The 23,677-nt window shown below is 32.2% G+C and overlaps 1 protein-coding gene across 11 annotated transcripts in view; it reads right to left on the bottom strand.

Annotated features, from left to right (window-relative positions):
• The window catches only part of FIP1L1 (factor interacting with PAPOLA and CPSF1), a 63,553-nt gene that overhangs the window by 10,664 nt on the left and 29,212 nt on the right, over window positions 1-23,677 (bottom strand). For all 11 annotated transcript variants that reach the window (XM_063107778.1, XM_063107777.1, XM_063107770.1 and 8 more), the window contains 4 exons: window positions 17,557-17,650; window positions 15,574-15,730; window positions 2,305-2,359; window positions 849-904 (listed from right to left, as the gene is read on the bottom strand). In XM_063107778.1, coding sequence (XP_062963848.1) covers window positions 849-904; window positions 2,305-2,359; window positions 15,574-15,730; window positions 17,557-17,650 — 362 coding nt within the window. The remainder of the gene's footprint in view (window positions 1-848; window positions 905-2,304; window positions 2,360-15,573; window positions 15,731-17,556; window positions 17,651-23,677) is intronic.

Here is a 23,677-nt window from a genome sequence, read left to right as displayed (position 1 = left end):
AGCATTTTCAAAATGTAAACATAGCAATTTCACAACTCAACATAAAACTAACTGGCTTCTCACAGCTCTGAATAAGGTCCAAACTCCGTATCATGACTATAAAGCCCTGCATGATCACACACACACTCTCTACACTCCAACTACACCCCATTTCTTTCAGTTCATAAAGCCTACTATGTCCTCTGTCACCACCATGTCTTTGAACAGCTTGAGAGTGAAATCATCCACTGATGTACCCTCAAGAGTGGGAGGGCCCTCTGCTGTGCTCCCATCTTCACCTGACCATCTCATCACTGGCCTCTTAGATGAGGATAAGCACTATATCTAGCTTACTGTATCCTTAAAACTTGGATAATGTGCAGCATTTTTAAAATAAATGAATGAGTAATAAAAAGATCTAAGAAAAAAGTGATACCAGAAGACCTTGGAATAAATAAAGTTCTGAAGAGTGAACATGGAAGAGAACCTACAAATGATTTAGAAGTGAAATTAAACCAGTGAGAGGAAAAGAAGAAAACAAGGTTAGTTGGATGCTATGAGTAGAAGAAAACAGAAATATTATAGACAACGAAGACGGAGACAAATTGGTGATAAATCCTAAACCTTTTTAGGAAAAGGCAAGGTACAAATATCCCTGTTGTGTCACCATTTATTAAATTTTGGAAGTATAGTTGATAAACAAATAAAAACTATTCTATTAAGTAACCTGGCAGATTCTACAGTTATTCCTTTAGTTAATACTTTTTAATTACTCTGTAAGATGTTATTTTAAACCACGAAAGCATGTTTTTATTACTTTAAAAATATTTAAGTACTTTACTGACTCAAACTGAACCTGGGCAACTTACCATTGCCATATGGAAATGCTCGTGCAGAACGACTATCATAACCAGAGGAATGTCCACTGTTGAAGAAAAAAAATGTATTTTTATGTAAGTTCTGAACTTTTAATAGTTTGGTGCAAATGGAAAATCATCAAGGCAAAATTATAACTTTTATTCAAACACCATTTAGTGATAAAATTTAATTCTGTAATTTTGTTTTTTAATACTAAAGCATAGGCTTTTTAACCTCAAAAATAATAAACCTAATTAAAAAATATATATATATATATATACACACACAAACACACACTTGTGAGTACTATGGGTATTTAACATGAATAATCCAATCAACTCAACTTGACTCACAGGTAAAATAACAGAAAAACAGTGAAGTTAACAGAATATTTGAGATTTAAATTTTAGTCTTAAAAAAATTCGCTTTAATGGTTATAAATGAGTAATTTAGCCACACTATAACAAATAATAATAAATCAACAAATACTTTCTAATGATTGAGAAAACAAATATATGTTTAACAGAGACTTAATAAAACTAAATCCTCATGTTCTCACATTTACACTTTTCTGAGTTTTATTTCTTCTGAAAACCATATGCATAGTTTGATGCTATTAATGTAAAGTTCTCACAATTTTTGTCTTTTTACATCATTTGAATCATTTTTTCACAAATACACTATTTTTATAAAGTTTGCCACATAAAAAGAAATAACAATAGCTCCTGTTTATTAGTGATTTCCACCTGCCAAGAATTCTGTTGGCACTTTATATTCACTAACCACTTTAATCTTCACAACTCTATCAATCCCTCTGGTAAAAAAAGGAAACTGGGTCTCAAAGAAGTTGTAAATTTTACCTAGCAACATTGTGTGATTCCAAACCTTATGCTGTTAAACACCATACTGTCACCCATTAGGAAAAATATTCTTTTGTACAGCATTCCAGCTAACTAAACCATAAGTACAGAGTATAAAAAATAAGGCTATTGCCATGCAGAATGGATCCAATCCTTCCTCATGGAAGCTAAGATGCAGCAGAGTAGCAAGGAATAAAAGCAGCTTTCTTTACTATGGTCCGATAATAGCTGTCTTTACCTAATCCCCAAAGAGACATGCATTATACATGATTTCCGCATTATACATGATTTCCAGTAATCTATGTTTGTATTTCCCACAAAACTGACAGTAACCAAGTTTTGAACAATCTAGGGGTTTCTTTAATCAGTGTGTCAGATATCAAAGCAAGATATTATTTCAAAAAATTATGATTTTTGTTTTCTTTGCCCTGTTTTGATATCAGACTATAAGTCTAACACCTTTTATAAAAGTAACTAACATAGATCTACGTTTATGAATTAAAAGACAGGTGCTATGTTTATAAAATTAAATCTTTGAGAATATCACAAGATATGTGATTCTTCTGTCAAAGACTATCAGAAATTTACAATATCCACACCAATTTACCTTTCTATTGTTGGTATAAGAGACGGAGGTGGAGCCCCTGGTGGAGGAGGAAAACCTGAAACATTCAATCATAAGACAAAAAAAAGTTAACAGCATGTACATTTAATGTCAAGAGTGAAAAACAAAGTTGCTGCGTTTCACTAAATTTCTCTGGGGACATAAACGTGCTTTTCTATGTTATAATGGACAGGAAAAAAATGAAGCTTAAACTTATAAACAGATTATTGGATCAATAAAACTTTAAATGAACTGTCTGGTCTAAAACACAGAGAACAAACTGAAAGTCAGGACACCCGGTCTTATTTTCAGCACCACACACAGCCCATTTTGTGAGTATGAGAAAGTTAATCTCAATGCCTTACCTTTTCCATATATAAAACAGTAGTGTTGCCACCAGATATGTCATACTTGAAATATTTTAGAAGAAAAGCAAATAAAATAGCATTTACCTCTTTCAAAAAATATTTTGAGAGTTTAAGATGTATAGAAATTTCCTTAAAATGTATAATTTACAAATAAAATCTTACCGGTAAATATATAAATGCTCAAGGCTGAGAACATCCACCGTAAAATATATTGTAAACAGCACAACCCTAACAAACTATTTTACAAAGAAAGGCACATATAACGTAGTTTTTGGATTAGTTTTAGAAGGAAAATAATGGGCACCTTTATATCATGAGGTCTGCGTTCTCAATAATTCGCAATTCCTAAATAAAATACCACAGAATAATATGTCTAAAAGGGACCTTAACAGTTATTCTACCCTAAACTTTCAAATTCAGATAGTCAATAAACGATCCCAACAAGAAGCTTGAAGATTCCACAACTTATGACACCAATTCCTTCCAAGTTTTAACAACCCTCACTATTAGAAAATGAATTAAATTATGTAATTTAAATCTCTCGTGCTACCATTCATACGCTGTCCTGAATGAGGATAAGAAGTACTCCACTGTCACATTCTCTATTACTTTCTACATATTTGAAAACACTTCCAGTAAGCCTCCTTTTTAATATCCTACATAAAAATAAATCCCACTTCTCTCAACTCTCCTCAAAGGTCCATTTAAATCAACTTTTATCCCTGCTTCAAACTGTTTCAAGTTTATCATGCTCTTCATTGTATCCAGTTTTAGGATCCACATAACTCCTCTATTAAAGATCTTAGAGGTACAAAGTTTAGCAATTACCATATTAGTCCTAGTGTCCACCGTCCTATTTTATATAGCCTCACAACCACGTTGCTTTTTAAACTAAAAAGACATACCAATGATTCCTTTAACTTTTCCTTTTAAGTCTTTTTCAGACACAGAGTGACACTCTATCCCACATCTAAATATGTATACTATCCTACACTATCCAAACTTCACTATTCTGTTTATCAAGATCGTTTTGAATTTAGACCCACCCTTCCAAGCATTATCACCTCTCACTCTCCTCATATTCCTTGGCTTTTCACACTGAATTCAGTAAACATGCTTGCTATCACACTACAGAAAAAATTAACTGACAAAAATGTAAAAAAAAAACACCAGGCCACATATAAACTCCTATTGATCATACCTCTACAACAATGAACAATTAATTAATCACCACTCTAAGAACAACCACCTGACCACTTGTCAATATATGTAATTGTGTGGTTCAGAACATAATTTCTCACAATACTGAGTTATGCCAGCGGGGTAAAAAAAAAATCAGAAACCATGATAAAGTCAAGACAAATCTTTCTCTTCTCTTGTAGTTACTTTATCACATAAAAATTCATTGCTCTGAAAAATTTTTTTTATAAAAATTTTATTTTATATCCTATACTGTTTTCTTCACAAATTGATGCAGTGAGAATCTTCTCAGAATCTCTATTTCAACTAAAATGGGTAAGACGGATGTAAGAAAACTAAATATCTTAATCAAAACTGGAATGAAGCAAGGGCAGAGCTGAAAATAGGACCTTGAAATCCCAATAGCCTATTCCATATTCTAACCACATCAACACTGTCCCTCCTGTGACTATAAGCTTGAAATTTCATGTTTATTAACAATGATGGAGAAAACATGAAAAAAGTTTTACCTGGAGGTGGTACAGTTATTGGAATACCTAAAAAACAAGTGATGAAATTTAATATAGTAATTGGATTTCAGAACCTGTTATGTTTTTATGCCATCACCAAAACAAACTTTGAAATAAAACCCCTCACACCTCATTACCCTGGCTTATTCACTCAAGAGAAGCATTCTGTTTTCTTGCAGAGGACCAACAATACAAGTATAACATCCGACTTCCCTGATGAAAACCCAGTCTAACAACTTGATAACCATGTTTCCCCCACTAGTCGCAATCACAGATGAAGTTAGACATCAGTTAAAAAGCACACTTGTGCATACACAAACATCAAAGTCCGTGAAATTATCACTAAATTTGATAAACAATGTCTGATCATCTTATTTTAACATTTTAATAAGGGAAATTGATCTGTGGGCTCTTTCTTTAATATTGCAGGTAGTGCAAGGTAACTGAAGATGACAGATATTCATTTTTGTAAAGGTCAGTATATTGTGGGACATTCAAGTGTTGATTCAGATTGTTTTTCTGTTGGTGGCAGAAGTGGGGAAAAGTTAATTTTCCTTGATTTGTAGAAGCAGAAAAAGGGGGTAGAACCAAGTCATATGTATACACCCCCAGGGCACATTAAAATAAATGTGGATGATTTACTTCTACAGGTGTCAGAAAATACTAATTTGAATGACACTCATTATTTGCACACACAAGAAACTTTAAGAAACTACGTCTAAACATTCTCAATTTATGTTGGCTAAATGTGCCCTTCATTCCTAATGTAAAATGTATTTACTAAGTACTAAAATTAAATTCAGCATTTTAAATTTAAGAGATACCTAAAAGGCAATTTATGTGGCATGCAAATTGTAAGCACTTTTAGGTGAAGAAGAAAAAAAAAAAAGGTTCTACGTAGGAAAGTAGTAAAAATTTTAAAACAATTCCTTCATAAAAAGTTTTACACCGTAAATAACTTCAACACAGCCAGAATGGTTTACTAAATCCTATCTTAAAAACAGCATCAAAATTAGTCCAAATGAAAAAAAATAATCTAATTCATTAACTAAATGCATGTAAAAAAATGAAAACAGAATTGCTTTCGAATATTTTCTTGTCAATAGAAAAATCTGCTAATAATTTATTTTCAAATGTTCTGATGTGTTTTTTTTTTTTTTTGACCGGTAAGGGGATCGCAACCCTAGGCATGGTGTGGTCCACACCATGCTCAACCAGTGAGCGCACCGGCCATCCCTATGCAGGATCCGAACTGCCTCGGCCTCGGAGCTACCAGTGCCACACTCTCCCGAGAGAGCCACCGGGCGGCCCCTGATGTGCATATTTTAACAGAGTAAGAAAGAGGTTTACAAAAAAAAGATCTGAAGGAAGCAAATGGCCTTAAAACAGAGACCAAAGCACCCGATTTAACCACCCATTCAATGAAAAGATATGCTAAACTCAGAAAACCAACAAGACTAAAGATATGTTAAGCAGCCATCATGTTTCAAAAGCCATTAGGCTTCCACAAGTCTACTAAACTGACCCACAGTTAATGGCAATTCTCATCGATCCGCAAGTTACCTTGCTGTTTCCCAAATTATTAAGCTAAGAGTCCAGCAAACAATACAAGCTAAGCAGAGTCTCAGACTCCAAACTAAACAGGAAAACTAAGAAAAGCAAAGCATTAAATGTTAATATATACTATTACCTAATTTTCTATAGAAAAGTAAAGATTTTATTTAGAACACTACTGAACTTCACTATTTGATCTAGTTTCATTTAAAGACATGATTATTTTCTTAAGTATAAGAGATGAAGAACTATACCAAAATTGGCCACTCACTCTGTGATACTATAAACATAATAACTTTACCATGAGCAGAATGTATCACTTCAGCTAATACCACAGAGCTTACTATAGTATGTGAATTCATGTAGAAATTACTAGTCAGTCCTTTCAAACCTTAATCCTCAAAACATTTAGGTTTTGAAACTTCCACAAAACATAAAGATAAAAGGCATAGGCCAAATAAAGTAAGCTACAAAAATAGTTAAAATTACAGTCTGTCTTTAGTTTTAATCTTATTACAGTAGTACCATAGGACAGATGAAACAAAATCAACTAGAATTAAGAAAACAAAGAAAAATCATGTTATATATTAGTATAAATGTCTTTCCAATCAATATCTACACAACAGAAAGTTGGCACGGGAACTAGAAAAGGCTCTTCTTGTGAGACCTCTGTATCATATAAGATATTATTTCAGTGTAAATCTTTATTGGTAATTGTTCACTGAAACAGGACTATAAAGTTGATGAAACACTACACAACCAATTCTTTAAAAATTATCAAATGTATTTTCAAACTGCAACTAAGAAAGTTTAATATGTGATGTGTACAGCAAACATCATTCTCATCTAAAAATCACTATTTAGTATTCCACTTTTGTTAACAAAGAGAAATAGTGTAAGAGAAAAGAAAATTTGTTCAAAAATCCCTGTCCTCTTTCCTTCAACACCTCCAACCTTTGTGGACAATATATAAGCTGTGCTGCCTAGCCTAGCAACAGACTTGAAACATACAAGGCAAGTGTTGTGTTTCCTTTCTATATTCTTTATCTGTAAAACGAACAGGAAAAAAATGCCTATTTTCCTGGAAACCCTTACATAACAGCAGTAAAAGTACGATTTCTAGTACTGGCCAAAAAACTTTTGGAAAAGAAATATTCAAGCTCTAATGGACTGTATAGAGTAGTGGTATCGAAACTGGAACGTGAATCAGAGCGACCCACAGATTTTGTTAAGACACAGATTGCTGGGCCCTTCCCCTAGAATTTCTGATTCAGTAGGTTTTGGGTGGGGCCAGAAAAGTTTGCATTCCCAAGAATTTCCCAGGAGATGATTATGTTGCTGGCCAGTGACCATACTTTGAGAATCACTGGATTAGATTCTAAACCTCTCTCCTAATCTCACTGCTGAGCAACTCAATACTTATACACATGAAATGAACTGCATTCCAAATTTTTCTAAAACAAGCAATAGCATCTACATGTGACACTTAGAGTAAAATAGTATGACAGCTGATACTATCTGGTATTCTCAAAAGAAAGAAAAGGATTTCATTTTTCCAGTATGTAATGCATACTCTTAAATGTAAAAGGAGGTTGTGGGGGGAAACTTCAAATGCTATTTGGGAGACTGAAAGAACTTAGGCAAAGAAACAGAAAAGCAGCATTCCTGCTAAATATCACATTAGAAAGAATTTACCTATATTAAAAATTCCCACAAAATTAACAGTGGCCTCTGCACTCACAAAAAAACTGAACAAAGATTGTCTGTAAACTCATTTTCAATATATTTCATCATCATTTTGTATAACTAAGGTAAAAAGGAGTTATGTGATAGGCATCTTCTGACATGGCTCTCAATGATCCCTGTGCCTCCTGGTATTTATGCCTTTGTATGCCTCTGGTATTTACATCCTCCCTTGAGTGTGGGCTGGACATCATGACTTATTTCTAACACACAACATAGAGCAAAAATGAATTATGTCACTTCCATGACTAGGTTACAAAAGACAGTGACTTGTACTTTGCTGGCACCCTCTCTATGCCTTCTCAGCTTGCATGCTTTGATGAAGCAAGTAGCCATGTTGGAAAGGCCCTCTCAGTCCAACAGCCTAGAAAAAACTGAATCTTTTTAACAAAGAAGTGAGTGAGCTTGTAAATAATCCTTCTTCAGTCAAGCCTTTAGAGATGACTGTGAGGTTTGAGAGAGACCTTGAAGCAGAGGACTCAGCTAATCTGTTTCCTGATTCCTGATCCACAAAAACCATTCATAATAAATGTATGTTGCATTAGCTCACTACGTTCTGGAGTAACTTGTTATACTGCAATAGAAAACCAATATATGTAACAGTCACCTGTCTTTTTTTCTATTAAGTTCACATGAAAAAAAAAAATGGCAGAATTATGTGAACCATGTTTCCTATTTCTTACTAGTAAATTCTAGTTTCCATCAGCACTACTATGTAAGGAATAGATAAACCTAAATAGACTTCCCTAAAGTTACACCAATTTCTACTTCAAAGCTATCAAGCTCAGAAGTAAGTTTTGCACAAAGAAATTGAGTATAAAAAGCCAAAGTTTACAAAAATCTTTAAACATCACTTTCTACTAGAAATGCTTTTCTATGTATCAAGATTTTTTTAAATTAAACACACAAAAACACACATACACATATATCATCTGCCATATGCTCTTAAAAAAAAGAGAAACGTCAAATGTAAAATACTGTAAAACCATTTCTTAATAATTAGAACAATTACAAGGTGCAAAAAGGGATGGAAGTAATTTTAAAGAAAAATGTGTTAAAAAGTGCTGTGGTCAGAAAACAAAGCAATCAAAAAGTTACCAGCATACTTCACATCTAAAAAGTAAAACAGATAATTTTATATTAACTATAAAATGGACAAACTATTTTATCTTTATTAGAATCTCTAAATCCTCTAATTTATAAAATTTAAAGCTTAAAGATGATAAAAATTACATCTTAGACAAATTAAAACATCTTTGATAGAAATGTCAATATTTTTATAGAGAGCCAATAAAGGAGTTAGTTGATCTCTACCAGCTCACATATAATCACAAAATGACTAGAAGAGCAAGACAAACAAAAGGCAGAGATATTAAACCATGATTAGAATCTATGAAACGTTGTGTCAATAGTGTACTAAAGACCCAACTACCAAAAAGGAAGCAATCCATGGGAAAAAAGGACATTCAAAAATCACCATCTTGAAAAACCTCTAAATCTCTACTAAATTTACATTTTAATTAATTTTAATTCCGCCAGAAAATACTATTTATAACAGATAATTAGCATTATTCTCCATTTTGAGTTTATTAAAAACATTAATAGGCTGGCTTTTTAAATACAGAAAAACACAACAACAAAAAAAAGAATTCAGTCCTCAAAAACTTTAAGGAACTCTTTTTCAAAGATACTTCAGGAAAATGCTTACATTTCTAGCAAATAGTGTCAGTTTATATGAGGTAATCTTTTGTGTAAGACCAAAAGTCCATGGCAATATAAAATTAGCTTAATGTTAATGTTATATTATGAAATGTTATATTCATGAAATAGCTTCTCAATTAAAGGGGAAAAATTGTACTTCTTCAAGGATGCTGATAATATTCTTCCAGTATAGGCCAAGCTTCTGTCAAAGCAGGAATTCTCAAAGTTTTGTCCAGGGATTCTTAGGAATGAATCCTTGGAACCCTTCTATGGAATCTGCAAGGTCAAAATTACCCATGTGTTATCTGCCTTTTTCATGCTTATTCTTTTGTAAGTGTACAGTGGACTTTTCCAGAGGCTACATGACTTGTAGTATCACAACAGATTTAATGCACAAATAGGAGAACCCAGCTTTTACAAAGTATGAAACAAAGCCACTTCTCACTAAATGTTTTCTATAGTTATAGAAAAAAAATAAAGTTGCTTTTCATAAAAAAATTTTTTCAATGTTAACATATAAAGGGTTTATTATGAGAATTTCTAAATTAATTATTAAATATTTTAATTTCTCAGTTTTAATTTGTAATACAAATAATAGATATAACATCCATAAGTAGAAGCTCTTTAGCATCTGCAGCAATTTTTAAGAGTTTAAAGAAACCTATAACCAACAAATTTGAGAACTGCTGTGATAAAGAACCAAACTGCTAACAGAAAAATAATCACAGAAAAATAATCTAATGAGAATGCAGGCCTTAGAGGAAATATAGAAAGCTACCAACCATATGTGAGCTGCCTGCCCCCTCCTCCATCCCTAGGTATCATCTCTAGCCCCAAATGAAGATATTTAAGGAATGAACAAGATTTTTTTAAGTTCATACAACTAGTAGAGTACTAGATGACTAGTATTATACTGATCTACATGACAATAGTCTCTCAGGAAAGAATCTACTTCCTTCTAAAATGCACAATCTTATACATCTGGTATTCTAGATAAACAACTGAACCCTAAATGCAGCTTTAAAAACAGGGATGCCAGGCTGGCTGGTTAGCTCAGTTGGTTAGACCACAGCATTATAACACCAAGTCACAGGTCTGGATCCCCTTACTGGCCAGCCATCAGAAAAAATACATAAATAAAAATATAAACAAGGATGCCTTGTTTGTGATCCAGAGTAGTTGGACTGCTCAGTAAAGCAAAGAGCCTACTTTAACTTAGTAGAATTCTCCCCCTGGGCTAGATTTTGGTTGTTCCCAACACCTACAGAACCACAGTCAAAAGAGCCTTAATATTAGTTAATGCAACAAGAAATGAATTAAATTAAACTTGCCTTCTATCCTTCAATAAATCCGATTACAAAAGATGAAGATAAAATATAATAACTCTAAAGTAAATTAACATTTAAAAGCCTAAATTAAAAGCCTATCATAAATATAGTTCACAGTCCATTAAATTCTTTTACTTTAGAAACAAACAAAATAAGCCAGACATAGATGGACAAATATATGATTCCCACTTATGCGATGCATCTAGAATAAGCAAATTCATAGAGACAGAAAGTAGAATAGAGGTTACCAGGGGTTAGGTGAAAGGTGGAAGAAGTTATTGTTTAATGAGTACAGAGTTTTTGTAGGGGATAATGAAATATAGATCATGGTAATGGTTATACAACATGGTGAATGTAAGATGCCATATTTAGTGCCAATGAACTGCACATTTTCAAATGGTTAAAATGGTAAATATTCTGTTATGTATATTTTACCACAATAAACAAACACAAAATCACCTACCCTATAAATATTAATCCTTCCAATTTTACTATTTTTCTTCCAGTAAACAAGTATTTCAAAAAACTGGCTTATCAAGTTAAACGCCAATGTTTTAACACATATTGGGCAAATAGTAAAACCTTGTTTAATTGAATGTTTTGTCAAAAAAATTTTTTTTAATTCTTGCTCTTTACACTCTCCCTCACTTTCCCACCCACAAATATATGTGCATGCTCTTCAACATCAGGAAAATACTCAAAAAAAAAAAAAAAAAAAAAAAAGCTTCTAAGACATGTTATTATGGTAAATACACATAATCCAATAATAATAGTTTTCTTGACATAGGTACTAATTAATTTCAACATAGTTAATAAAGAAATTTTCAAGCAAAACTGCCTGGTTTAGAATTCTTATTCTGGTATTTTCTATTTACTACTTAAATTCCTTAAGGCCCAGTTTCCTCATGTATAAAATTAGAATAATATCTACTTCAGATGTTCAAGAATCAAATAAGTTAATACAATTTGATTAGGGGTGTGCTTAGAACAGTAACTTCAAAAGTGAGTGTTCAAGAAGTATTAACTATTATTTCTATTATTACTCAGAAAAAGCATGAAACCACACTAATGCATGAGTCTTTCTGAAAAAACTTAATAGAAAAGAAACTTTTCTGTTATCACTAGAAAATGAAAATAACAGATTTTCTGAAAATTATAGAGGACCTCAATGAACCAGTATTTTGTCAGGCTACCATTAGTATCGCTGCAAGAAACCACATTAAATACCCTGTGCATTTCCAGAAGTCTCTTCCATCTTTGTTGTACTCTAATACAAAACCTCCTCTTCATACAAATCTATTATGGCCAGAAATACTTTGTCTTCTCAGTGTTACAAGTTTTATATATACTTGTAGATCTGTGTTTGAGGGGGAAAGGAAGCAGTACATCTCATCTTTCATCTTCTGTGAACGATCTGACAGTAAAAGTCCCTTGAATGAGAGTTGCCTCTATCACTTCCTAATTGTTAAGGACTATCTATCAACTTATGTAATGAGCAATGCCTGTAAACCTCCAAGAAGACTTGACCATAAATGTTATCCTCCAAACTAGGGCATTTCTGAGAATGAATAATAATAATTACGCTGGGATAAAAGGTGTAAAAGAGGACTGTTCTAGGCAAGTCTGAACATATGGTAACCCTATTTATAAAAAAACTGGTAGCATCCTAAAATATGGGCATAATATATCATCACTTTATTTGTCCCATCACATACAGGACTTTAGTTTTAAAAACTTGTGTATTAGAAATCTAATTTTAACAAAGGCAATTTTAACATACATTTAAGTCAATTCTCAAAAGATTTTTTCCCTTTACCTTTCAGTATTTCTAAAGAAAGCAAAACAAACAAATAAAAAAAAAACCCTGAAGGTTTCTCTAAGTAAAACGGAGTACCTTCTAAGACAAAACTTGAAAAGACTCCTGAGTCACAGCTTTCTTTCATTAGTCGCTTGTGATTCTTAAAATGATTTAAATTACAACAAACTATGTATAGAATATAGTGTAATCATGTGGTTCTGTGGTAAATGGTAACTGAAAACGTGGCTTTAAGCAGGCCTACATTCAGCTGGTAAACATCCAGGAAGACATACTGATGTTTAGAGCCAGTGCCCATTCTGACTGAATGTACCAGTTGTCAATCTGGAAATCATCTCTGGTGTTATGGTTACCTAAACATGTTGTTAACTCATCAGCTAACATATTTAGAGAATGCCAAGTACGCATAAAACACTGTTACTAGCACTGTAGGAAAACATAGATAGAAATACATATCCTATACTTTCCCCAACAGCTCACATTCTAGTAAAAATAAAGAGTAATTTGGATAGTCTCAACTTACAAATACTTGGTTTTAATACGAACTGTATTCCCCCAGCAAATATGCTACTGCTTAAACCAGCCTTAGAATTCATTTGAATCTGTATTCCTTAAATGCTGACAGGACACCATGGAAATGAAATTCAAGAATAAGCATTCAAGGAAATATGGTTAGGTACTCAACATAGGGAAAGTATGTAGATGAGAGTTAACATTAAGTAGATCAATAGATTAAGCAACAGAAAAGTAATCCACAGCACCCTGCTGTATAATGCCATCTATAACCTAAACATGATTCAAAAATTTGTTATTCTTATATACAGAGGTTATATGGCAAAGAAGGAGAGTAATTTTACCATTTTGAAAAAGAGTAAACTTCTAGATAATGCCATTGTCTATGAGCAATATCCTACATAGCTTCTACGCAGTCTTATACCACAGAAGTATTTATTTTTTCATCATTAATTGATACTACCTCTCTTCTACTTACTTTAACTTTAATAAACAGCTAGTATTGAACATACAAAATGTTATCCACCTGGGGCTATACTACATTAGGAAGTAAATAAGAAAATTCTTCCATTCTGTCATTTGTGACAAGCATGAACCTGGAAGACATTATGCTAAGTGAAATAAACACAGAAAGACAAATACTGCGTGACCTTACTTATACATAGACTCTAAAAAAGTCTAAGTCATAAAAATAGAGTAGAATGGAGGTTACCAGAGACTGGTGGGAGAGGAGAGGGTGGGGGGAGATGTTGCTCAAAGAGTACAAAGTTTCACTTAAACAGGAGAAATAAGTTTTAGAGATCTTTGCACAGCACGGTTACTATAGTTAATAATAATTGTATATTTCAAAATTGCTAAAAGAATAGATTTTAAATGTTTTAACCACAAAAAAGTAAGTATTTAAGGTGATGGATATGTTAATTAGTTTGATTTAATCATTCCACAGTATAAACATATACCGAAACATCATATTGTACCCCATAAATATAGACAATTATTTGTCAATTAAAAATAAACTTTAAAAAAAGATTTAAAAAAATTTTTTAAAAGAAAATTCTTTCAAATCAACTTTAGTACCAAGTAAAATTTAAATAAGATTACAAATGAATCCAGCATAAGGAATTCTATCACAAACATTAACCAGTGTTTGGTCTCATTAATCAAATATGTTCAAAACTTAATTATTTCTACATTTTATGTAACGCTTTTTTAGAGGTCAAAGGACTCATTTATGAATCAAACAAGTCCTCATTATAAATCACTTATGTCCCCTTTCATCTGGTTAATTCTCAACATATTAAAGACACAAGATTCATGGGTCCAATCCCAATTTCTGAACAGTTTGTGTTCAATTTAGTTGTTGCAATGAGGAATTCATTGAACTTAGAAATAATGATGTCTAGAAAAAGTACTTCTAACCTATTCCAGTCTTCTCTTTCCTCTATTTTTGAGACAACAGATTCTCTAAAGCCACAAGTCATTTTTCATATTTTTTGTTTATGCTTTTTGAGTAGAGTTGACAGTGGAAGGGAATCAAAGGTGTTGAGGGTAAAAGGCAGAGACAGTAGCTGACATTTAGAAGCCAAGGATGAATACCTTAGAGAAGGACCACTCAGACCCTTTATTTGGCTCTGTACTCTGATCACAACTGGCACCTTAAAACAGAGATAGCTCTCTTGCAAATGCAACATGAGTGAGAGTACATGGCTCTCTACTATAAATTGATTTTATAAATAGAAAGCAATCCTAATACATGTCTCACATGTAGTTCTGATTAGGACTGGCAGCTAATTTTTATCACTTACTACTGGCATTCTCTCTAAAAAGAAAGTAACTATAATCTCAACCAATCTTGTTAGTTTCATGAAAAGTTAAGGAGAATAAATACCGAAAACTTATTGAATATAAAGTAAGAAAGGCCACTGGATGAAAGACTGAAGTATAAATAAAAATGAAATTTGGGTATTGTAAGTTTTCTCCTCTATTACCACTGACCTGGTTTTTAATTAATAATCAAAAATGGCTAAAACGATAATAAAAATTTACATTATTTTTCTGTCTTGTTTAAAATAAGTAAGTACCAGGTACCTGGCATCTAGTGGCAGTCTCCTAAAAGGAAACCAGTACACAAAGAAAGATGATGACTAGACTAAAATTTTAATTTTAGTCTCTTCACAGGACATAATTTTTTTGACCTACGCCAATTCCAGAAGTTTCTTTAAAGTTTTTTTCAGACTGAGTTACTATATGGCTTACAATTCAATATGGATTTATACATACACCATTAGCAACTTTAATTTGGGGATCACTATCATTTTGGGATCACAATTTTAGTATTTGTACATTCTTCTCTACTTTAGAATACTGTCTCTTTGCTATGCTGAATCAGCAAGACATCTGTTTCAGTGTGAATCTACTGAAGATTTAACATAATAAACACCATACTATTACTTTTAATGCAATGTAATCAATCAAGATATTATTTTCAAATACATTTTTAATTGTTAAATTCAAAATCAAATGTTGCATGTACTATTTACCTGGTGGTGGAATCAGAGGTGGAGCAGTGCTGACAGTTGGAGGAGGTGGAAGAAATGGAGGAGGTGGAAGGTGGGTAGGAGGAGCTCCTGGAGGGAAAAATGGAGGTGGTTTGCTGAAATTGTTGTCTACTTCAGTAGCAGATCTTTCAGAAAGGACCTAAAATTAGAGCATAGTTAATTAAAAAGACGAGTAAATATTCTTATCTAAGATTAAATTCAGTAAATTAATTTCATTTAATCTAAGAAACAAAGTAAAGGTAGTTTTATTCACATAAATATATTTTTGGGGGGAGTAATATTTCTTTGTGTGTGATGTGTGTGTATACATACATATGTGAGTATGCACTCACACATACACTTTTCATATTCAAAGCCTAGAAAAAAAACAACTAGATCACTACCAAAAAAATTCCTAATAAGAAATAAAAAACATTCCAAACAAGAAACAAGTATATTAAAAATATATTATAGCAAGTACGTCTTTGTTACCCAATCACAGTTAAAGTATTCAAGTTAGGACAATGTTATCATTAATCATAGATACTAGCCTTAAGAAATTAATAGGCATCAGGTCAGACATTCACTGTAGTGAATCATCACTAGGTTGCAAAGTAAGAGAGAGTATGGCATGCATCACAGGTTGCAAGTATTAGGCAGCAAGGTATGTAAATTAACTTTTTCATGTGAGTTTTGTAATTTTAAGAATAAGGATTTATACTTAAAAAATAAAACAAAGCAGTGTTTGCAAAACACTAATCTATGTGAATAGATAAAGGACAGGCACCATCAGAAGCACCCCAAACCTACTGAAATAAAACAGCAAGCGAAATGGCACCTAGAAATTTGTATCTTTGACAAGCTCCCTGAGGGAGGAGTATGATGTACAAATCAGTTTGGGAAATGGCAAAAACAGCCAAGATAAGGTTGTGTATTTAATTTATACTTTTCAAATCCTTGCTGACTAAAGTACATCATTTAAACATACACGGGTACTTCAAAAAGTTTGTGGAAAAATAGAGTTCAAAGATGGTACAAATCTTTCCATGAACTTTTTGAAGCACCCTCATATAATCCCTCTTTTCACCAACTTTTCCTACATTTAAGTATAGTAATTTTTGTAAGTCTTATGCTAGTAAGCTATTTCTTAAAGTAGGAAACAGAACTATTTTAAGAAATCATGGCATTTTAATGGTGGGAGGAAAGAAAAAGAGGACTATCTTTCATTTTAGAAATAATTTACACTTAAAGATGCTAAAAAGAAAACTACATGATTAATTTACTGGAGGTAAGAAAATATTTTGGAAATTTTTTAAAGCACTTAGAAAAAAATAAATAATGAAAAAAGTGTGGGCAAACTGAATAGCTGTCTTGGTTATTAAAGTTCTAACATTATTTACTCATAACTCATACCCCTTCATTCTTTCACTTGAAAACAAAGGAATTTTACTTCCCCTAGAAACATCACATTAAATAAATTATGGTATATCCATACAATAAAGCTACATGAAGAGATTTTAAATCATATTTTTAAGAATAGGGGAAATGCAAATGATAACTTTAGATAATAAAAAATACACACAAAAATATAATCATAATAGCATCCCCGTTTTGCTCAGTAACAAGGAAGAGATGTACCAGAATATAAAGCATGATTATCTTTAGGTGGTATGATTATTAGTAACTTTTTTCTTCTTTAAACTTTTCCTATTATTTTCCAATTTTTATGTGCAATAAACCTACATATTATGTATATAAAAAGGAAGAAGAAAAACCTTACTAAAAGGGATCCAGAGATTATAAATTCTAAATGGAAAAGTAATAAATATAAGAATGACTGGTTCCACATTTTAAACCTAAATCTCTTTGTAGCACAAAGCACCTACCACATAGATTAGCACTATGAATACTTATTGAATAGATTAAATTAGAACGTGGATATAATCCCTCAGTTAAAAAATAATAATGGATTTTTAAATACTAAACCTGTATGTTGCTGTTTTCATTTGCTCGTCGCCTTCCTTCTACACGGCTGATAGTTATAGTTTGACCAATAACATCAATTGCTCCAGGTAACCTCCTATAACATAAAAATTGAGTCAATTCAGTTTCACCTAATTAGATGCTTGAAAAATAATAAAAATATTCAGTGAGAAATAAAAACCAAAACCCTTTGCAATGTATTTTAAGATAAAATCAGACCGTAACACACACTAAAAGTATTTCACTGAGTTAGATGTCACTACTTTGCAGTGTCATAAAAACTGTTCTATTAATAAGATAGAACCGACATACCCAACAATGATCAAAATGTTAAATTTTAAGTACTGGTATAGCTTTTCTTCTACATTTATCATTTTTTAATTGTCACCAACTGAATTTTTGTCTGTGGAACTGAATCAGAGAGCAAACGCTAGACAAACGAAAATAAAATTGGTTGGCCACTACAATTGTAACATGTATCAAAGCTCTACTACAGAAACTTTAAAAATTCCTTTAAAAGGCTTGAAAAGAAATAATGCTCATTTTGACACACAGAATATTTTCCTTAGTGATATACTTGAAATGTTGGAAAACATAAAAAGAGAACCAATTTTCTATTTCTGATAACTTGCCTTTAAATGAAAATAATCAAATATTTAAACTCCTGCTCAATTTATAATTATATGTACAATCCCTTTAAATTTTAAGTATATGGGGCCGAACCCGTGGCTCAAGCTATGCTTCCTTCCAGCAAGATAATTCACCTTTGAGAAATTTAAGACTTTTCTAGAAATCATGTTAGTGAAAGTTTGTCCCAAGTGAACCCTAAAACACTTCATAATTTTATGCTCACAAAAATAAAATAAAGGCAGCCCTATAAAAAGTATATAATGACATTTGTAATGTCTTCAAGTACTTAAGTCAATTCCCACTTACCATCTTTTGCCCACTTAAGACTTCCCTTCTCTAAAATTTTAATGAAAAAATGTTCAAGCCTTTCTAATTTTGTGTTTTGGTCATCAACTTCCTAAGTTCCCTCATGATCCCAGAGACCAAGAGTGATTTCACTTAACTTATATCCTCCAGTATGGCTGGGAAAATATCCTAACATTTACACATTAGGAAAATCCAAATACCTCTAATATAAAACAAATATTGCTCTAATTTCATCCCTAAAACTTAAAATAGAAAACTATGCCCACCAAAACATCATATAAAAGAACTTGCCATCAGCTCTCCTACACACATACATCTCAGATTCCAACATCCTTCCAGACACAGGTGTATATTCTGAGGCCAGGATTTCCCTCACCATTTATTGCTACCTAGACTTCATTCTCAAAATCTTTACTTCTATTCTACTGTTTCCTTTACCACTCTTCTATTCCCAATTGCTGAATGTTCCCCTCTTCACTTTTATTTCTATATTTTTTGGCAGCTGGCCAGTACGGGAATCCAAACCCTTGACCTTGGTGTTACCAACACAGCACTCTAACCACCTGAGCTAACTGGCCAGCCCTTCCTCTTTCCACTTTTAAATTTATTCACATCAAGAACAAATTCTTCCAAATTCATTTGGACTTGCAATGTAGATTGCAAATTCTCCAAATTGTTAAAAGTAGTAAAAGTTAAATCTAGATATAAGACTCTAACTTTCTGAAAATAGATATGTATAACCTGTCTTTCACCATTAATTTTTAAGGACTTCTGGCTTTCAAAACTTCTGGGATAGATAAGAGTATTCATCTCTTAAAATTTATCTTAAATATGGTCAGAGAAGTTTAATGAAATACCTATTTAAAGCTGAAAAAACTAATCACTAAAGATTCCAAATGGTAAATACTATGTTTCTAAAAATAAACAACTGAGAAATCAGCCTTAACAAGAATATATTCTAGAGAGTTCAGAAAATTGCAATTCCATACATTTTCATAACAACACCTTTTTGCCCAGGCATTTTTAGCACACAAATTGATTTACCTTATATTAATTGGAAATGTGAAATTTACCATTTTGTTCAGAATTGTTTTATGACAGATACATAGTATTACCAAAGTAACAAAAAGCACATAATATTTAACACAGATGAATAATTTATAAATCTAATGTTATTCTGATGCCACATTATGGAAAACAACACTGAACCATATCATTCCATGAAAGTTCTTGATGGATAACATTTTATTTTACTGCATGAAAAGATTTAATAGTTTCCTTTAACAAAATCTACTGTAACTTACATCTCCACCCAGCATAAGTTTAACCAGGCCTACGAACGCGTTCAGTAAGGCAGACAGCTAATGCTGCTATCACGATTCTCTTCTTTATACTGGACTCATCATCTAAGAAATAACTGAGAGAAAAACTAACCACACTGGATATCTGAGTTAATTTAGTTTAAACAGGCAGTGAATGCTCACAAGAGCCCCTACCTTCTCTCTAGCACAGATGAGTATGAAAACATCTCTGAAATTATAACAGAATTGAATCAAAATTGTCATTTTTGATGATTCTGATGTCCTAGAAAGAGTTTGAGGACTACTTGCAGAGACGCAAAAGAAATTTTAAAATGACAAATCAGGGCAAAGGGAAGATAGACAAAAAGTTAGCTGCTAATTTTTTTGCCATAAATTTATCTCTGAGCTGCTTTTTCTTAGCAGCTAAAGCAAATGAAATCATTAATAACAAGCCTTTAATACTCGTAAGATAAAAACAAAGCATTGGCTCTGAAGATTACTTTAGGAAGTGCTTTAATTTCTATTATTATTATTTAAGATTGTTTTAATGATAACAATAATAGCTAGAATTTATTGAGCACCTACTATGTGCTAGGTAAGCACTGTTCTCAGTACTTTATATATACAAGGGTACTTTTAAAAGTTCATGGAAAAATAGAATTGAAAGATAATACAAATATTTCCATGAACTTTTTGAAGTACTCTAGAGTATGTTAACTCCTCATACTAACCTTGTGAGGTAGCAACTATTATTAATGCCATTTTACAGATAAGAATAAAGAGAAAAATTTCTCCTCTGAGTCCACTTTAAGAGGAAGCCTGACACAATGCAGTAGTTTTTAAACTTTGACCACAAAACACAGTAGAAATACAGTTTGCACACCAATACAGTACACACAATACACAGAAAACTAAAACAAAAGTTTCATAAGACAATACTTATTATAAAGGAAAGAGCACAACATTAAAATCAAATATTTTATTAAATAAAACAGAAAAAGAGCAAAATAAACAATACAAAATCAAGAAATACTGGCTGGGACCATCAAATTGATTTTAGAATCCTGCTTTGAAAAACACTGAAATAGAGACAAAGTCTCCAATATTACAACAATAAAAATTCAAGTGAGTTTTTTCTCTCAAAATGTTCCTCAATGCTGGGTGAAGCATAACAACAATGCACAATTCAATAAAAGCAATTTAATCAAAGGAAGCAAAACAATGTGATCTGAGTATTTAGCCCTCTATTTTAGCTAAATGGTCAGGCTTGACCTAAGGATTTAATTGTGCTTTTGAGAGCAAAAGTTAGCTAGCATACATGTTTCTCATGCAGAGTATGTACATTACTTTCAGGCAAAAGTCTACTAGTTTGCAGCAAATTTTCAAACAGGTTATTGCTTCAAAGAAAGTTCAGAACCACCATTCTAAAAGAATGGACGAATTACACATCCTTGCAGAAATCTATGAATCCTTGTAGAAATCTATGAATGTTTTTTCACAGCAGAACTTCTAATAAGAATTGGGCAGCAGACAGTTCAAAGGTCTACTCTCTGCGGAAAAACTTAGACTGTGGCTTTTTCATATTCCCAAGTTAAAGAACGATGTAATTGGTAGGATGTCCAATTCACGTCATAGATGGCTATAAATAGTTCTGCATGGAATTTGGTATAACACCTTTTAAGTTACTTTAGAAAAGAGATGAGCCTTGAAAGACATGTAGGATGGATTTAGATACATAGGATGCGAAGGTAGGTAGAACATTTTAGATGGAGGGAAGAGCATGAACAAAGACAAAAGATGTGGGAAAAATACTATGTGCAGGATTTCTATTCAGCACATATATTATCTACCAATCGGCTTACAATAGAAGCATGATCCATCTTTGATAGTGTTTACCAACCAAAAGACTTTCAAAGACAGGCAGAGAATATAAATTAAATGAGAATCACATAAAGAAAAGGACTCTGAGGTTGTAAAATGCTATGCAAATGTTCTCATTGTAGCTAAATGTATTATTTTCCTTCAAAACCAAAGATGCCCAGCTAGTGTTTGATTTTAATCTTTATGCCAAGCCAGAATTAAGTCTATAAATCAGTGGTTCGCATCCTTGCTTGCACATCAGAATCATCTGGGGAGCTTTTAAGAATCTTGATACCCATGGTACACATCAGATTATTTAAACAAGTGTCTTTCAGTTTTAAGCATCAATACTTCTTTGAAGCTTCATAGGTAATCCCAATATATATCCAAAGTTGAGGACTACAATGCTAACAGCGTGTTCAAGGAAGAAACTTATAGATATTTTGTTCTTCTCTAGAAAGAATTTAAAGTAGCTGGTAAAGATTAATATTTAACTCTTTATTACCCAATAAATACAAAGTCATACCAATCAAGGTCTGGTAATTAAGATAAGGATATCTCACTCATTACATATTTTTATATTCATCTTTCAGTTTTGTGGATTCATAAGGAACTGCTTCCATACCTGTGTGTTACTCTCAAAATCAGAAGAATAATTTTCTCTATACTGCATACATACTTTATAAAGAAAATTTAATGTATCCTAATGTTCAGGTGAAAATTAATCAAAACTCCTGTGTAGAAAAATAATATATGCTTAAATAAAAGCCAGAGAATTTAAAACTTTGTCTTCGGGACATATAATTTATTTTCTATCAGTACTACATTTAAAGAGATGAATAAAACCTGTGATGAAGATCCAAGGGGAACTAACATTTATTGGGTGCCTGACCTTATCTTTCAAGCCTACAATAGATGTTTTCTCAAGCTTAGAAATTATTTAATCCTTACAAGTACATTATAAGTAAGACATAAGTTCGATTAGTTCATTTTCACAGATGTGGACAGAGGCTCTTTTTTATACTAAAGTGGCAGCACTAGGATTCAGGCTCAGTATAATCAACTCCAAAATCTTCCTTTCTTCCACAACAGTGTTTTCCATATTAATTTTATGGGGCCTGAATTTTTTAAATGTTAATTACTTTGTAGGCTCTATTTAAAACAAAACAAAACAAAACAAAAAAACCTGGAATGCTTAAAGGTGAAATATGCTCAAATTTGACTCACTGGAGGACATAAATGTACCGACTTTTGTTTAAAGCTTGGAATAAAACTTTACCTGCCATATTATGCTTAATTTCGTGCTTTCAAATGTATCACTGATAGAAAAAAACAGAGCTCTTCAGGGAATGTTAAATAAAAAAAATAAAGGCCTTCTTAATGTCCATTCACATAAAATCCTAAAGCTACACACTATAGCAACTGCTTCCACAGTGCTCAACCAAATGCCACAAGGCACAGGTACATCTTTTCAGTATAATGCCTCAAAACATAAAAGTAGATACTGTAAGAACAGATGAAGAGATCACTCCTAGATACAATGTTCACTTAACATCCACTTTTATTATGTTTTTGTCTGTCTATCATAAGAAAGTTTTAAATCCATTAGTGATTCAACAATGAAAGCAATTTTTACTATTCCTTATTTAAGAGTCTGAATCAGTTAAAAACTACTCTGATACTGAAACATAAGTTTAAGAAAAACAACCTAGAACTTGGAACTTAATTATCAAAGAGCAGAATTTATTATTGCAAAATGGACACAATATATAAAAATAAACTGGAGATCAGGATAAATTTATAGTAATCATCCATATCGCCAATTTCAATTTCTGCATTCACTAAAACTATTTCATTCTTCTTACCAATTAGCTTTACAAGAGTTACAAATATAAATTTATAAAGCAAACTTACATCAATAAAATGCCATTGTTATATACACAGCTTGAAAAATACTGTTAATCAAAGTTCGAAAAACACTGTACTACACAAATTAAGAGTAACTAGTGCAAGGTAACAAACATGAG

The sequence above is a fragment of the Cynocephalus volans genome, chromosome 9 (genome assembly GCF_027409185.1).
Source record: "Cynocephalus volans isolate mCynVol1 chromosome 9, mCynVol1.pri, whole genome shotgun sequence".
Classification (NCBI taxonomy): domain Eukaryota; kingdom Metazoa; phylum Chordata; class Mammalia; order Dermoptera; family Cynocephalidae; genus Cynocephalus; species Cynocephalus volans.
This window is presented reverse-complemented; position numbering and strand designations above follow the sequence as displayed.